Here is a 17,518-nt window from a genome sequence, read left to right as displayed (position 1 = left end):
TCCCTGTCCTTTCTCTCTATGCCTGTTGTCCATGCAGCTGCCTCTGTTCCACCCCAGAGGTGGCTGCAGGGCAGTGATGGTTGTAATGATTCCTGTATCTAGAGTGTGGAAAGTGCCTTGGCATCCTTTGGAATGAAATCAAAGTTCCCCTGAGGCCAGGTCTACAGTACAGACCTAGATCAGTATAACTACATCGCTCTGGGGTGTGAAAAATCCATACCCTTGAGTGACGTAATTATACCAACCTAAGCCCCCATGCAGATAGTGCTATGTCGGCGGGAGAGCTTCTCCTGCTGATATAGCTACCATCTCTCAGGGAGGTGGATTAACTATGCTAACGGGACAGAGCTCTGTCCCATCAGCGTAGAGCGTCTTCATTAAAGCAATACAGCAGCGCTTTAAGGGTAGGCGTACCCTGAGCTCATTGGGCTGACATGGTTAAAGCACGTTAGTTTCACAATCCAGCATCACATCCAATTCCCTTGACTGCTCTAACCCGAAGGATCAGGTACCTATTTTGCAGCTGGATGAACTGGGGTGGGAGGCCTTTCAGTGTGAGCTTGAGCTAGATTAAATGCATGTAAGACATTATTCATTATGTCATTATTGTGGTGGCTCTGCACCCCACACCCCCTAGGGTGCCAGTAACATGCCCTGCATCTCAGAGACAAGCACTGTAGGTACTTCAGTAGCTAGACCTTGTAGGCACTAGCCCTGGTGGATCCCAATAACCACTCAGACATAGCCAAGGGAAAGGTTTTTAGTAGAGCTGGCCAGAAAGAGAAGGTTGCAAATATCCTAGATACACAGAGGCTTAACAGTTACAGTTCAAAGTAAGCAGCAGTGTTTCCAGTTTGGGTCTCTGGGGCAGCCCCGTCGGAGTCACGATTCTTCAGGCCCAGTGTGTGGGCTACCCTCTCCAGTCCCATCCCCAGCAAGCAAATTAAAGCATTTGGGGGTTTCCCAGCCAGGCTCAGTCAGTGTTTCTCATTGGAGCCCCTTTGCGCTGGCCCCCTGCCCAGCTGTTACTGCTCCCCCATAAGGCATACACAGACCTGTGTAATGCCCACAGACCCTGGTCGTCAGCAGGTCGGATCGAACCTGGGACCTCTGGAGCTTAGTGCATGAGCCTCTACTGCATGAGCTAAAAGCCAACTGGCTGTTAGCTAAGGCTGCATGGCAGACTCATTAATGGCTCACTAAGTGGTCTTGGTGCCACTAGAGGGGACAGAACACCACACCCAGGAGGTGTGTGGGTTACACCTGCACCCAGCATTGATGACCGGCACTCACAGCCTGTTCCACATGTGGCTCTGGCCACAGCTCCAGAGGCTTCCCTGTTGCCATGTGGCTCCCACTCCCAGAGCCTGGCCACCTTCTGGCTCAGGACCTTGCCTGGCCAGGGAAGTGCAGTGGGGAAGCAGCTGATGGGAGCTGTAGCCCCCTGCTTTGCGGACCCATCACAGTTATTATTATCATCCACCCTGGCACACTGCAGTGAAGAACTCAGTGGCAGGATTTAAAATCCATGTCTTATTGCTCTTGCCTTTCTCCTTGTTTAGGATCAGCTACTCCCTCCCGGACAATGGATCTGGATGTACCTAGCAGGGCTGGCACAAAACCACAGCTGTGGATGAAGATCTGGCTGGCTAGACCTTTGCAATTGTTTTATTCTCTCTCCTACCCCATGAGGGGCCTGCTGCCTTTGCCATTCATGTCACCGGCCAAACTCCCCATGGATGCAGGACTGGACCCTGAAACTGCACACTGGCATCAGCATGCTCCTTATAGAAATGAGCCAGAGTTCTCCCAGTTTGGAACCACATTTTGGCCACAAAAATGTTCAGGGTGGTTTTGATCTGGCATTTGATTTGGGCCATAAGGAAGCCCAAACCTCCCCAAAGTGAGACATGAGTTCAGACTGGGGGCATTGGCTCAGAGTGGGTCCATCTATTTGCTGGCTACTCAGGAAAGAAACAGCATCCCCCACCTCACTCCTCCAGAGGTAGATCCAAGGGGGAGTCTACTGCTAGCAGCCCCCTTCATTGAACTTTCTACAGGGGGTGCCTGGCACAGGCAGGGCCAGTGGGATGACCTTCTCCCACAAAACTAACTGCCACTAAGGAAACAAACTGGCATAGTAAAAGAAAAGCACTAAATTGAAAAGGCTGCAGTATAGTCTGGGCAAAAATATCTCCTAAATCAAAAGCAGTCGGAGGGGTTTGAAAAGGCTGGTGGTAATGATATCGCTCAGCGGCTAAGTGCTTTCTCTTTCATTGTATTTTAAGTCCATTCAAATAAGATCATTTCAGCAATAACAATAATATCAAAGAGAAGATAACACTCTGGGAAAGCAGATGCTGCAGGGATGGAGGTATGGGATAGGGAGGCTCTCACGTTGGTGTGCAGGGTGAGCTAACCTTTAAAGGGTTTGGGGTTCAGTTGTACCCTCTGCCAGGCTCAGCTCACCTTCCCAGGTGAAGGGAGTGCCAGGGTCACGTGGTAGAAGACTGGGACCCAGAGCCAAGCCTGCTGGGATTTAAAGGGCAGGCTGAGTGCAGGGAGATTCTCCTTGGTTCCCAGGCTGGGGGCCTGAGTGCAGCCCTGCTGGGAGCCAGTCTATTGGGGGACAGCTCCAGCAGAAGGGAGTAGAGGGACTTGCCCTTACCTCCCAGGCAGGGGGCTGGGGAGTGAGACCTGCAGGAAGTAGATAGGCTCCTGAAGGAGACCCTGGGGCAAGGGAAAGGATGTGGATTGTAGGTGGAATTTATGTTAAACTGTCTTATTTGGGAGACATAAAAGTCAAGCCCTAAAGAAAAGGGTCTGTAATCCTAGGGGCACTGAGTATTTTGATGCACTGTCTGGCAAGCTGGCCCACTGGCTTACACTGCTTTAGCAGTTTGAAGCCGGCACCAGTCAGAAGTAACTGAAAGCTGTTACCATCTGCTGCTGAGTGGCCTAGGTGATAGGAGTTGGTGGCCCTCGCTCCTAGTGGACAGATGTTCTGTCACCAGCCTACTCCAAACTGCCATTTAATATTATAATGAGGGGTTTCAACAGAGGTCAGCCCCCCGTTGTATTAGGTGCTGATCAAACCCACAGTCCGAGATAGCCGCTGCCCCAAACAAGATGCAATTTAAAGAGCTAAGACAAGCAAAGGGTGGGAGGGGAAACGGAGACTGAAAGTGACTTGGCCAACGTCATGCAGCTGCTCAGTGGCCATGGCAGGAACAGAACTGGGAAAGAAGAGAAGAAATGCATCCACATATCCTCCTGTCATCACCTGGTTTGGGGGTGAGGATGGGGTTACTTACTTTCATTGATTAGGAAACTGTCCCTACCTTTGACTTTGTCCATCAAAGCTCACAAGCCCCTCTATAGCCCATAGATAGGTGGTATCTTCCAAAAGCTAGCTCGCATTTCAGAATTCAGTGCCATCAAAGATATAAAGAAAAACACTTTGCTTCTCTCATGTGTCTATGCACCTCATTGCACCAATTTTTCATCCAAACCCCTGCAATGGCACAGTAGGAGATCATTCCTAGGGCACCTCTAAAATAGCTGATCTCTGCCCCTGCAGTAATTTGATTCCATGCAGCCCCCGTCCATCATGGGAACCAGGCAAAATCTTTTATTTGGATGGTATTTCTTAAGCCTTACTATCAATTATAAGATGTTCCTTCCCTTTTTAACAAAAATACTTGGCTCTTCTCTCGTATCTTCTAGCTGACGATCCCAACACACTTTACAAACATGAAGTAAACCTCATAACACTACTGTGAGGCAGGTAAATCTTATTACCCCAGTTTTACATCTGGGGAAACTGAGGCCTAGAAAAGGGAGATGACTTGGCTAAGGTCGCACCATAAGTTAGTAAAAGAGCTGTGGGCAGAACCCAGATCACCTGTGCTCTAACCGCCAGACCCGCCTTCCTCCCATGCAGCTGGTGGTATCAAACACTGGTAGATAGACCAGTGCTGGTACTTCAAGCTTTGGCCAGTATTGCGGGTAATTGACTGGTTCATTGCAATCCCACTAGGCCCAAAACTGGAGGTCTTACTCAGTTTTTAATTAGTTTATACTCAGACAAAACTTCCACTAAAGAGAAGTTTGCCAAGGAAAAACTGACTGACTTTTGGGTCCAATGATCTGCTCTCCCAATAGTTTTTTGGATGCTTCCCATTCAGTTGATGTGGATTTTAACCCACTATGCATCCTGAGCAGCTCCAAATCAGTTTGTGTAACCTGGTGGGCTCTGGGATTGGAGTGCACACAAATGAATAACAGGCAAATAGCAACTACACACTGGAGTCTCTAGAAGGTGGGCTCTGAATTCAAAGCATTAAGCAAGGATGTTGTTGGATGCACAGAAACAGACCAGGACTAAGGGGTAACAAGATGCGGGGGCGGGGTCCTGTTTTCAGGGGAAGTGTGCGGGGGACAACTGGGAAGAGGAACAAAGCCAAGAAAGCATTTGGCCTTGGAAAGGACATAAGGAGGTTGCTGGCTGGTACAAATGAGCTGACATTGTTGCCTGAAAACCCAGAGCTTGGAGGAACAGAATTGAGAGCAATCAGAAAAGTCTCAAAGGGAAATTGACCATTGGGAGACTTGGCTTGTCGAGGTAATTGATCTGCTACCTTCCCAGCCAATGTTTAACCCAGGGATCATACCTCTTCAAAGACCGGAGCAGCCATGCTCCAGCCCAGCCAAGTTTCAGATCTTTCCTGGCTTTTTCATTTTTTAATTGGATAGTGCCAAGAAATCCTCCTTCATTTCTTCAGCTCCTTTTTCATTTCCTCTCCAGTGTTCTGCCAGGCAGGAAATGTTTACACTGTCCCAGAGGTGCTGCAACAGCAAAAGTGGTCACCTTGTATTCCCTGCTGAGCTCCCCAGGTCTTACAGTCTACACCAAATTATTTTGCCTGCAGTTTGCCTCATTTACTTGCAGCCTGATCTGAGAGAAGGAGGAGGGAGAAGGCTGATGATTTATTGACTTGTTTCTACAGTTTAGTCTGGAAGCCAAATCTATACATGAAATAAGACATTATTTTTAAAAATGCTATTTGTTCTGTTGTGACAAGCTGATCTGTAAATAAGACATTCTAGTGTCCCTGTGGGTTGTTTTGTTTTGTTTTGGTTTGGTTTGTTTTGGTTTTTTTCCTCCTATATAATTGCTTTTAATTATAAAGAATAAATGAGAACTTTCCCTGAAGAGAATTATGTAAAACACTGAATTAAATTACTATTAGCACTTTTTATTGCACTTGTGTCAAGCATCTATTGTTTTAAATAAGCATCTGATTAACATTTGTATGCAGCATTTCCTACATACAAGCCACACTTGTTAGCAGCAAACCTAGTTTTTCCTTGTTAAGAGCCAAATTCAGTGCGGTACTGAGCACCCTCAGCTCTGGAAGTTATTGATGCTCATTGCCTCTCAGGATCTGGCCCTAGGAAAGTTTTGCTGCTACATGAAATAGATTTAGGAACATGAAAATGGCTTGTGTTGATGTACTTATATTAATGCAAAGAAGTGCATTGATGTTTCATTTATTAAATAAGCCAGGAAATTAATCAATTAAAGATTCCAACAGCAACAATAGCTCATCTGCACTGCCAATCCAAGGCTAATCCTGCAGTCCTCGCTCAGGCAAAACTCCCATTGATTTCAACTAATGTGCATGAATGAGGATGGCAGGATTGGCCTGATTTCAAAAGTGCTGAACACAAACAACTTCCACTGACTTTAGTGGGACCTGTGAGTGGTCAGCATGTGCAAAACTGAGGCCATAAAGTAACTCTTCAGAACCCAATCCCACCAAAACTTACTAGTGCTTAGCATCATGAGGTATCCCCCTGAAATCAAGGAAACTGCAGACCTGTCTACGCTAGGAAATTTGCACTAGCATAGCTATGCCAATGTAACTAGATAATTTGAATTAGTGGAGTTTATGCTGATGTGGCAAGGTAATTTACCAAAGTAAATTGCAGGAGTTCAGCATATTTATATTGTGGAGGAGAAGGGGAATTTCCAGTGGTGTAGCAAAACCTTTGCAAATATTCTTAATGTAAACAGTCCCATGATTTTAATGTATTTCTTACAGCCCCGGCTGCTGGAATCATGTTATTGCATGACAATCTCCCAAAAGGCTGAAAAACCAGAAGGGCCAGTAAAGAGAACCCAGTATTTATTTATTTTAAAATAATGATTTTTTCTTTAGGTCCGGACTCCTCATTTTTGAACATTTGGGGTTGGTAATACTGGCCGTGCCACATGCAATTGCCAGCACTACACTCAATAGTAGGTAACTGCAGCAATGATCCCCTCCCAGGAAAGCAGGAACAGGGGATGATGGTGCAGTACAGCATTTCAGTTCCTACAGGCTTTTCCTACAGGGGAGAAAAACCAGGAAAGCAGCCCAGAGCAATCCCATTTCGGGAGCTTACGGTGGAGCTGTCAGGCAGGCTCAGAGATTTTTTGCACCAAACAGTGTGTGCTTAACTTACAGTGCCTGGGAGGGCACAGCCTTGCACCCCAGTGGGGTTGGGGGCCGCTCTCTTAGGTTTTAGCCCCAGGGAATCTCTGCTTTCTGCCCATCCACACCCTTAGGTGCCCCACAATTCCCAGCCTGGGCCCGGCACCCTAGAGGCAACATCCCCCCTCAGCAGGGTTGGGGGGAAGGCCCCATTTCAGGTCCCCTTGAGAAGGGAGGGGGCCCTGGCAGCATCAAGATCCGAATCACGCAGTGACTTTCAATGGGGTGGGCTAACCTAGGCGAGGGGGAAGGGGCGGGGTCTCCCAGGCAGGGGGCGGGGCTAGCTGGAGTGAGGGGCGGGGCGGGGCGGGGGGGTCTCCCGGGCAGGGGGCGGGGCTAGCTGGAGTGAGGGGCGGGGCCTCCCGGGCAGTGGGCGGGGCCTCCCGGGCAGTGGGCGGGGCTCCCCGCAGTGACGCGCATTGCAGTGGCCGCCTGGCAGCGCGGGCGTCGCACCGGCTGCAGGATGCGGCTGGCGGAGGGGCTGGGGTTGGTCCGCGGGGCCCGGCCCCTCCTGGGCACCTTCCTGCGGCCCCGGGCAGCTGTGGCGGCGGCGGCCCCGGCCCCGGCCCGGGCCCGCTCCCAGGCGCTGGTCTATGCGCAGCACGGGGAGCCGGCTCGGGTTCTACAGTAAGGGGGGCTCGCGGGGCTGGGGGCTCCTGGGCAGGGCTGGAGGGAGGCGGGCGGGCAGGGAGCGGAGAGGGATCCTGGGCTGGGGGCGGGTCTGGAGGTGGGGGGCGGTTGGGGGGGGTCCTATGCTGGGGGGCAGGGGTATAGCAGGGTCGGAGGAGATGTGCAGGGGGGCAGGTGTAGAGGGGGACTCTCAGGCTGGGGGGCAGGGCTGGAGGAGGTAGTTGGGGGGCAGGGCTGGAGGAGGTAGTTGGGGGGCAGGTAGGGGGACTCTCAGGCTGGGGGGCAGGGCTGGAGGAGGTAGTTGGGGGGCAGGTAGGGGGACTCTCAGGCTGGGGGGCAGGGCTGGAGGAGGTAGTTGGGGGGCAGGTAGGGGGAGTCCCAGGCTGGGGGGCAGGGGTAGAACAGGGCTGGAGGAGGTGTGTGGGGAGGCAGGCGGGTGGGTAGAGGGAGATCCTGGGCTGGGGGGATATTTAGCAGAACGGCTGGTTTGGCCATATGGGCTGGTCTCCTGTGTTTCCCCTGTAGAGTGTGTGTGTGTGGGGGGGGTAATAGCTTATCTAAAGTGACCACTCTCCTTACAATGTGTATGATAATCAAGTTGGGCCATTTCCAGCACAAATCCAGGTTTTCTTCACCCCCCCCCCCCCACACACAAACCCACTCTCCTGCTGGTAATAGCTTATCTAAAGTGACCACTCTCCTTACACTGTGTATTGTGGGGGAGAGAAAACCTGGATTTGTGCTGGAAATGGCCCAACTTGATTATCATACACGTTGTAAGGAGAGTGATCACTTTAGATAAGCTATTACCAGCAGGAGAGTGGGGTGGGGGAGGTATTTTTTCATGCTTTGTGTGTATAAAAAGATCTTCTACACTTTCCACAGTATGCATCCGATGAAGTGAGCTGTAGCTCACGAAAGCTTATGCTCAAATAAATTGGTTAATCTCTAAGGTGCCACAAGTCCTCCTTTTCTTTAGACATAGTGTGTGGACTCCCAGGGGTCTGCAGAACACAGTTAAAAATCACTGGGCTATACGAATGAAACAGACCATACACAAAGTGCTGCCAAATGCCTGAAGTAAACAAATTGGAGAAAAAAAGAGAGAAATCTTTACTTGCTTTCCATTGCCATGATTTTAGGTGGTGTGTGTTAATGCAACGTTTTTAGGCGGATGTAATTTTTTCAGGGTGATTGCAAAACAGGGTGACACTTTTTTAGAGACACAATCATTGCATTGTCAATATTTGTGTAAGTCTCACAAGGCACTGGTGGCTCATCTGATTCATTTTAAAAACTCCTAGACCTTTCACACTTGGCTGGGGAATCCTTATTTCCCACAGTTAAGCATTTGGTGGAGTTGGATGATGTGTAGCTGAAGTTATGGATTGGGTATTAATTCTTGTCATATCTTTAGCTGAGTGAGGCTAGTAATATATTACTGAGTCAGCTGGAAATATAAACTAAAAACGTACTTGTAGTATAAGCCAACTGCCAAATCATATAATTGATTTTCAGTGGGAGTTTATTCCGCCCTCTGAGAGTCCCACTTTTTAATAAAAACAACAAGGAGTCCCGTGGCACCTTAAAGACTAACAGATTTATTTGGGCATAAGCTTTCGTGGGTAAAAGTCCCACTTCTTCAGATGGATCTGAAGAAGTGGGGCATTTTACCCCCGAAAGCTTATGCCCAAATAAATCTGATCTGAAGAAGTGGGGCTTTTTACCCACGAAAGCTTATGCCCAAATAAATCTGTTAGTCTTTAGGGTGCCACTGGACTCCTTATTGTTTTTGTGGATACAGACCAACATGGCTACCCCTCTGATACTTGGCACCACTTTTTAATGTAATATTTTGGTCTCTAGCAAGAGTTATAACTCCATTTGAAGATGTTGGTATTTGTGCTGGTTTTAGTTTGATTTTATTATTGGTGATTTTGAACAGCATGTGCATACTGGCAACTGTACAGCTTTTTAAATTACGACTTTGTTTTTTCTCTATATTTCTGTGGGGAATTCAAAATGTGGGGAGTGCGAAGGAATCAGCATTACTACGTCTAGCTATGTATTATCTCCAGTCCACAAACTGAGCACTTGCCCAAGTGAAAGAGAGCGCAGACTCTGTGTCCCAGTTGTACTTCATAACAGTCCATGGCTGTACACATACAAACCAGTTGTCATATGATTACAGATGGACAAGTTAGCCAATGAATGGTGCCAATAGCCAGTGGGGGGAACTGAGACCCTGAAGCAGGTCCAACATATTCCATCCAGTAGAGAGCAGTTATATCCTGTATTTTAATCTTACTGCTCCTTCTCACCTAATGTGAACATACGACTCAATCTATCACGGTGGATGGTATGCATGTTTGATTCAGTTTTTGGCTGACACATACATCTTAATGAGTGGTCCTGTCTCCACTTCAAATGGGAGAGGGAAGCAGTTTAAAAAACATATCTTTTCAAGGTTTTTATCTAATCTTTATGACTCTCCCCCACCCCACACACTGCCCCCTGGTTCCCAGCAATGTCCTCTCCAGTAGCCTCTGTTGAAGGTCCCAAACTCCCAACAGCAATGGAAAAGGAGAAGGGAGAAGGTGCTTGGACATCATCCCCCACCTCCAAAATGACTGATGCTGTGAACACATGGAATGAATGCAGGGGCGCAGTTGATGTAAGGGCTTGTCTACTCTACAAATGCTTTGGCTGGCGTAGCTATGCTGGCAACGCCCGCTAATAGAGATGCAGCTTACGCTGACTCAAGGAGTTCTCTTGCCAGCATAGTTAAATCACCTCTGCAAACAACATAAGCTATGACGGCAAAAGGGCTCCTTTGCTAGGATAATTGTATGTACACTAGGGCTTTTGCCAGTATCACTTTGTTGGTTTGGGGGTAGAGAGGATCTTTTCTTTCCGCATTCCTAGCTGACATACCTTTGCTGTCAAAACTTTGTAGTGTAGTGTAGACCAGGCTTATACTTTTTAACCCTACTGAGGCTTTAAATGTTGGAATTAGGCTCTTGAGCATCAAGATTTTAATAGGCTTCCTTAAAACGTTTTATATTCTTTTTGTTGAAAGGGGAATGTTGAACACTTTAAACATGACAAGATGTTTGGATGCGCCCCTCTCCTATGACTATGGAGGAGCAGGATCAATGGCCTATGCAAGGGGTGGACAATTGGGTGTATTGTGTATAAGCTGTTTTGCTGGGAATGTACATATTACTGGGGGCACAATTTACACCAGCCCATAACCAAACTACACCCATCTACACACTGCTATCTGGACTTTGGTGCACAAATGGATCTGTGAATCTTATTGCTGTGAATAATCAAACCAGGCCATACTGCCTGATTCCATACCAAGTGGTTATGCTGGTTTGAACAATATCTCATTTCTCTGTGAACATTCAATGGATATTCAATGATATGGATAAAAGCACACAAAAACACGCAAAGGGGCGGCTTGTTGCAACTGCCAGCAACTGGACGCACAAGATCTTGACCCTGTCGAAGGAGAAGAGGCAGTGTTTTGGTGGTGGCTCAGATGTTGGACCTTACTGCAGTGGTCAGGACTCGGTGTTGCTGTGGATTTTGTATTGCTAACTGTATTTGTGTTACGTTGCATATGGAGATAACCTATAAGTAATGTAGGTTTCAGAGTAGCAGCTGTGTTAGTCTGTATTCGCAAAAAGAAAAAGAGTACTTGTGGCACCTTAGAGACTAACAAGTTTATTTGAGCATAAGCTTTCGTGAGCTACAGCTCACTTCATTGGTATGCATTCGATGAAGTGAGCTGTAGCTCACGAAAGCTTATGCTCAAATAAATTTGTTAGTCTTTAAGGTGCCACAAGTACCCCTTTTCTTTTTATAAGTAATGTAGTAAGCCCTCCCCACCCTGCAGTGTACTAGACAACCTGGACCCAACCTTCTCAGGCCCACTGTAATGGGAAGTCTGGAACACTAATTGGAATAGGTGTGGTATGCCTGTACGAGAGAAGGTGCAGGGCACTATACTACACAAGGGGCAGTGGGACAAATGGAATATCGACACCTTCCACCTTGGTGCTTGGTCCTATCCGGAAAAGTGTCGCCATATGTCCTGTGCTTTTCCAGGGATACCTGGGCAGGAGGAGCCCAAAAGAAAAAAAAAGGGGTGGAGTGTTAGGATATAGATATTCAGGCCTGCCTGTAAAGGCCTCTACTCTAATTTAGGTGTATTCTTATCACTTAGCTAGTTATAGAGGTATAAAAGAAAGAAAGAACCAAAAATCACTGTCTGCCAGCGTAAGGGCCTTCTCTTACTGTGACCGTCTGCGGCCCTGTGCTTAGGCTAAGCAGCAGAGGCAGCCATAAGCTGGGAAGCGAACGGTCATAGAATCATAGAATATCAGGGTTGGAAGGGACCTCAGGAGGTCATCTAGTCCAACCCCCTGCTCAAAAGCAGGACCCATCCCCCATTAAATCATCCCAGCCAGGGCGTTGTCAAGCCTGACCTTAAAAACTTCTAAGGAAGGAGATTCCACCACCCCCCTAGGCAATGCATTCCAGTGTTTCACCACCCTCCAAGTGAAAAAGTTTTTCCTAATATCCAACCTAAACCTCCCCCACTGCAACTTGAGACCATTACTCCTTGTCCTGTCCTCTTCCACCACTGAGAATAGTCTAGAACCATCCTCTCTGGAACTACCTCTCAGGTAGTTGAAAGCAGCTATCAAATCCCCCCTCATTCTTCTCTTCCGCAGACTAAACAATCCCAGTTCCCTCAGCCTCTCCTCATAAGTCATGTGTTCCAGACCCCTAATCATTTTTGTTGCCCTTCGCTGGACTCTCTCCAATTTATCCACATCCTTCTTGTAGTGTGGGGCCTAAAACTGGACACAGTACTCCAGATGAGGCCTCACCAATGTCGAATAGAGGGGGATGATCACGTCCCTCGATCTGCTCACTATGGCCCTACTTATACATCCCAAAATGCCATTGGCCTTCTTGGCAACAAGGGCACACTGCTGACTCATATCCAGCTTCTCGTCCACTATCACCCCTAGGTCCTTTTCCGCAGAACTGCTGCCTAACCATTCGGTCCCTAGTCTGTAGCTGTGCATTGGGTTCTTCCGTCCTAAGTGCAGGACCTTGCACTTATCCTTATTGAACCTCATCAGATTTCTTTTGGCCCAATCCTCCAATTTGTCTAGGTCCCTCTGTATCCTATCGCTGCCCTCCAGCGTATCTACCACTCCTCCCAGTTTAGTAGTCACATCCTCGCATTCCAAACTAGTCACATTGAAGTAAGGTGCTATTGGGCTGTTAGGAATACAATCCTGTCCTGATAATACCCATCGCCTCCAGAGAAAGGGAAGTGCCTAGAAGATGTAAAAGGAAACTTAGTTTGATAGCATCCTGTCTGGCAAGAACCCACTTATCAATAGCTGGGATGTGAAATCCTCATTTCTGTGTTGTTCTATCATTGTAGTCTCCATTTCCCTATTGTTTGCCAGTATAATCTCTGTCTGGTTCTGTGATTGTTTCTGTCTGCTGTATAATTAATTTTGCTGGATGTAAACTAATTAAGGTGGTGGGACAGGATGATCACTCTGTCTCTCTCTTGCGGGGAGGGATAGCTCAGTGGTTTGAGCATTGGCCTGCTAAACCCAGGGTTGTGAGTTCAATCCTTGAGGGGGCCATTTAGGGAACTGGGGCAAAAATTGGGGATTGGTCCTGCTTTGAGCAGGGGGTTGGACTAGATGACCTCCTGAGGTCCCTTCCAACCCTGATATTCTATGATTCTATGATATAATTGGTTAAATAATCATGTTACAATATGTTAGGATTGGTTAGTTAAATTTCAGGAAAATGATTGGTTAAAGTATAGCTAAGCAGAACTCAAGTTTTACTATATAGTCTGCAGTCAATCAGGAATTAAAGACGGGGGGGAAATGGGAACAGGGAATGGGGGTGGGGAAATTGGAAATATGTTTTGCTAAGGGGGGGAATGGGAACAGGGACACAGGTAAGGCTCTGTGGTGTCAGAGCTGGGAAGGGGGACACTAAGGAAGGAAACTGGAATCATGCTTGCTGGAAGTTCACCCCAATAAACATCAAATTGTTTGCACCTTTGGACTTCGGGTATTGTTGCTCTCTGTTCATGCGAGAAGGACCAGGGAAGTAAGTGGGTGAAGGAATAAGCCCCCTAACAGGCTTCCTTAAAACACTTTATATTCTTTTTGTTGAAGGGGGAATGTTGAACACTTTAAACATGACAACAGCGACCAGGTCTATCAAAACATTGCAGATCACATCCTCTCTTTGTGCAAGTCGAGTATCTGGGCAGTTCTGGCCCCTGAGTGTAAGACCGGTGATGCCATGGGAGGCTGAATCTCCCACTGACAGACCGTAAATCACATTATTTAGCTAAAAAGTTTTTTGTTTTTTGGGGGGGTTCCATCCAAGACTAGCTGACTACTAAAATCTTTCAAGTACCTAGACAGGAACAGTTTGTGTTAAGTAGATGTGACACTAAGTCTGCTTTGTCAGATATAACACCAGTAGGTGTGATGATTCTGAACTCTCTTCCCCAAGGAGTAAAAGGAAGATAATCAAACTTTCATTTATAAGAAACTTTAAGCCATGATAACTTTCAGCTAGTATTAAAAAGATGTCAAACCAGCTGCTGTATTTTCAAACCAAAACTCCTTTGTCCATAGAGAAATAAATAATCTTTTAAGTGAGAACTTGTTGCTTATTTGTAATACAGGCTTTTGCTTCGAAAACTGCAAACTAGAGATTATGTTTTGAGGAGAGAGGGTTAAACTTGGATGTATGGTAAAATCTACTAAAATGTGGCCTTCAGAAGGGAAGAAATCTTTAGATTGAAAGCAAGTCCTTATCACTTAGTCACATTTTACAAAGAAAGGGCACTTTTCTCTGGTATCTTCGAGTTCGGGGATTGACTCTCTTTTTCTTTTTCTTTTCCCCCTTCTACTTAAATGTATGAAAGTGCTTCACATTCTTCTTGATCGGGGCTTTGCTGAGCGGCTTCAGCTCTCACTGAAGTCAATGGCAGTTGCAGGTGTCTAGCATGCCCTAAATGCCTTGAAGCTGTGATCCTTGAGAATTCTGGGTCCACTCTTGTGCTCTTTACTTGAGCCTGGCCAGAGTAAGGAGTGGGCTCATAATTTGTTCCTTCTGAGTGGTGTTGGAGAAAACATCCTAGCTTTGTGCGCTTGTACCTATATCCCTAGATGACCCAGCAGGTGTGTGTTCTGGGTTCATATAGGTACGTATTCAAGGGTTTTCTGTGCGGCTGGTAAGGGATTTGAGCTAGAACATGTTTCACACCCGCTGGGTAAACGTACCCTTAGACAAAGAGAGGAAAGAAGAAGATGTACGATAGCTATCTAACAAATGTCCTAAAGCTCTTTCCCTCTTTCTTGCATAAGAGTAAATCTTGCCTAATGATGATCTGGCTCTCCGTTTCTCAGAATCCTGTCCTGCTTTCTGCAAGTGGCAGTGCCGCTACCATATGCAACTTCCTCCTGAAACCAAAGCAAGTGCAATGTTATCAGTAAAACATGGGACCCACATCTCCTAGATTAAGCAATGGATTTCTTACACCATTTCCTGATTAGTTAAGCCTAGTGACCATTATTCAGCTAGATGTCATAATAATGCCAGAGCTGGGTGATTATAGCAGTGCTCTCTTAGTACTGTTGTAATTATCGTCTGACAGCATTTCCATTATAAACCCATTTTTTCAAGGGAGTTATAAATTAATTGTAAAATCTTGTTCCAGACTGAATTTTAGATTAAGGGCTCACATAGGATTACTTCTCTACTGGCTTCTAATGGGATTCCCTGTATATCTAGGACTAATGTGTAATAAGTTTAGCTAGTACGTCTACATCCCAAAATGGCTGCACTGTATTGTGGGAGGGGCAACACCCACAATCCTCTACTTCTGGCACTGGCAGCTGATTTCTAGATTCTGATTTCCCAGCTTTCCCCAAACCCAGTGATGCAAATAAACGTGTGCGGCTTAACTGTGGACATGCTAACCTGGTTTAGCACACAGGTGTGTCAGGCCTTGTTAGTTATAAACGTGTCAGAATCTGGTTAGATGGCATGATTCTAGCTGTGGCGTAGGTTTGTTTTGAGGTGCCAGCCACTGATTTAAAAGGAAATGTGATTTGAGGTTAAATCATATGATTGAATCAATTGTGATCTTTTCCGTTATCTCCCATAGCCTTGTTATGTAAACTCTGGCAAAACACTTAACCTCTAAGAGCTTTCCCACTTGAAAATGGGATATAGTTGTCTATCTTCCAGGGATGATGTGAAGCTTAATATTTAATGGTGCTTTGAAATCCTCAGAAGGAAGCTGCTATGGTGGATGTTTCCAGCTTATCTAACAAACTGGAAGGATGTGTATCATGTCCCACCTACTTTTGTAGTTGTCATATTTTCTCTTACATAGCAATATAATGGCCTTTGACTTTTATGCAGACCTTTCATCTATAATGTGGGTCAGAGCCCAAGGAAACTTCAAAGAAATTCAATAGTCAAAATATTCCACTTTAAAAAGCAGCAAGGGTGCATATGCAGCAAATGTATTTTCAAAAACTTTATTTTTCCTGTTGAGAAAATGTTACGTTTAGCATAAACAGTTACAAAATAGCCACATAAAAGTAAACTGCTGCTCTTTGCCATGAACGCCTCCTCCAGTGCCCCATCTAAAGTACATGTCCCTGTGTAAGCATCAGATCTGATCCTGAATTCTTTGCAGTCTCAGGACTTCCATTGGCTTCAGTGGGAGTTTTGCTCAAGGAAAGTTGGAACAGAAGTCCCTTTTTAAAAGACTGTTGTTTCATTATCTCCGTCAAATGAGGGAAAGGAGTAGAACTGAAGCGGCAATGAGGGGAAAAGATACAAACTGAAACATTTGACATTTAGCAAGGCAGGTAAAATAAACTATGTGAAAACTGTATGGTGCACATAACAGCCATCCACAGCCTCCCACAAGGGTGATAGATGCAGTGTACCAATTAACTCCAAACAGATCTGTAATTCCCAGCAGAGCCAAGCAATAAAACCACTCTGAGTGGAGCACAGATGCTATGCAGGACTCCTGCTACCTTTATCCAGACCGACTTTGATATATGTACTTATTGTGCATGCATACATTCCCATTGACACTAACGGCTGTAAATGAGCCATTGTGTGTGTCCATGATCTGTTGATTTAAATCACTGGGATCTTACAGCTTTGAATGGAGTCACTATAGCTTCAACGGAAGAGCCTTAACAATTCTGTTGAAACGGCATCATGTCAAACGTAATTCCAATAATTCTGGTCTGCGTTCGCACCAGCAGCTGCCTGGGCTTTCTTTGTATAGAAGTGAAACATACAAAGAATCTGTTAATATTAAGACTAAAGCCACCTTGTCTACAGAAATTTGCCACCGTTTCCCCTCTGTAGACAAAGTTTTAAGGTTTCAGAGTAACAGCCATGTTAGTCTGTCTTTGCAAAAAGAAAAGGAGGACTTGTGGCACTTTAGAGACTAACCAATTTATTTGAGCATGAGCTTTCGTGAGCTATGAAGTGAGCTGTAGCTCACGAAAGCTCATGCTCAAATAAATTGGTTAGTCTCTAAGGTGCCACAAGTCCTCCTTTTCTTTTTGCAAAGTTTTAAGGGTCTGACTGAACCCACAAGAGCCAGGAAATTCAAAGCTGTCCCCTCTGCCTGCGGCGGCTGTTGTGTGTTGCAGAATTGTATCCCTTCAGTAAATGTTTTAATCTGTGAATTAACTTAATCCTTGTGACACTGTGCGGATAATGGCCTTGGGGACTGAATGATCTGCATGGTTTCCCCATGTCAGTTCTCTTCATTCCTGACCCACATAACTACCTGCAGTTCCAGCCCTAGGCATCCCTATATCTCCCTTAACTCTGCCTATGTAACTCTCTTCCTGTTGACCTTAGTTGAACTCAGCAGGCTTTGCGCAGTTCTGACTTGAGATAGTGTGGTTCGGTGAAACTAGCCTTGTGCTGGATGCCAGGAGCTCCTGTGTTCTAAAATCCTGGAGTTACCACCAGCTTAACATCTATGCCTCAATTTTCCCGTCTGCAAAATGGGGATAAGTTCCCTCAGTGGGGCGCTGTGAGAATGTATTAGTTACTGTTGTTGTGTTGAACACAGTACTATGCAGTTGCTAAATATTCTTGCCTTGGGAACATTTAAATTTCCTGCTAATCTTTGCATGGTTATGTCTGATACCCTCTGAAAGATTTAAAATGCATGTCCATCTTCAAGTGAATCCTTGAGCCTGCACACCCTTCAGGTCACAAACAAG

The 17,518-nt window shown here is 46.2% G+C and overlaps 1 protein-coding gene across 2 annotated transcripts in view; it reads left to right on the top strand.

Annotated features, from left to right (window-relative positions):
- The first annotated feature begins 6,959 nt into the window (after positions 1-6,959).
- The window catches only part of MECR (mitochondrial trans-2-enoyl-CoA reductase), a 32,754-nt gene continuing 22,195 nt past the window's right edge, over positions 6,960-17,518 (top strand). For both annotated transcript variants that reach the window (XM_084652388.1, XM_084652387.1), the window contains exon 1: positions 6,960-7,166. In XM_084652388.1, the coding sequence (XP_084508514.1) occupies positions 7,003-7,166 (164 nt within the window). In that variant the 5' untranslated portion in view covers positions 6,960-7,002. The remainder of the gene's footprint in view (positions 7,167-17,518) is intronic.

The sequence above is a fragment of the Lepidochelys olivacea genome (assembly GCF_965140295.1).
Source record: "Lepidochelys olivacea isolate rLepOli2 genome assembly, chromosome: 19".
In the NCBI taxonomy this organism is placed as follows: Eukaryota; Metazoa; Chordata; order Testudines; family Cheloniidae; genus Lepidochelys; species Lepidochelys olivacea.
This window is presented reverse-complemented; position numbering and strand designations above follow the sequence as displayed.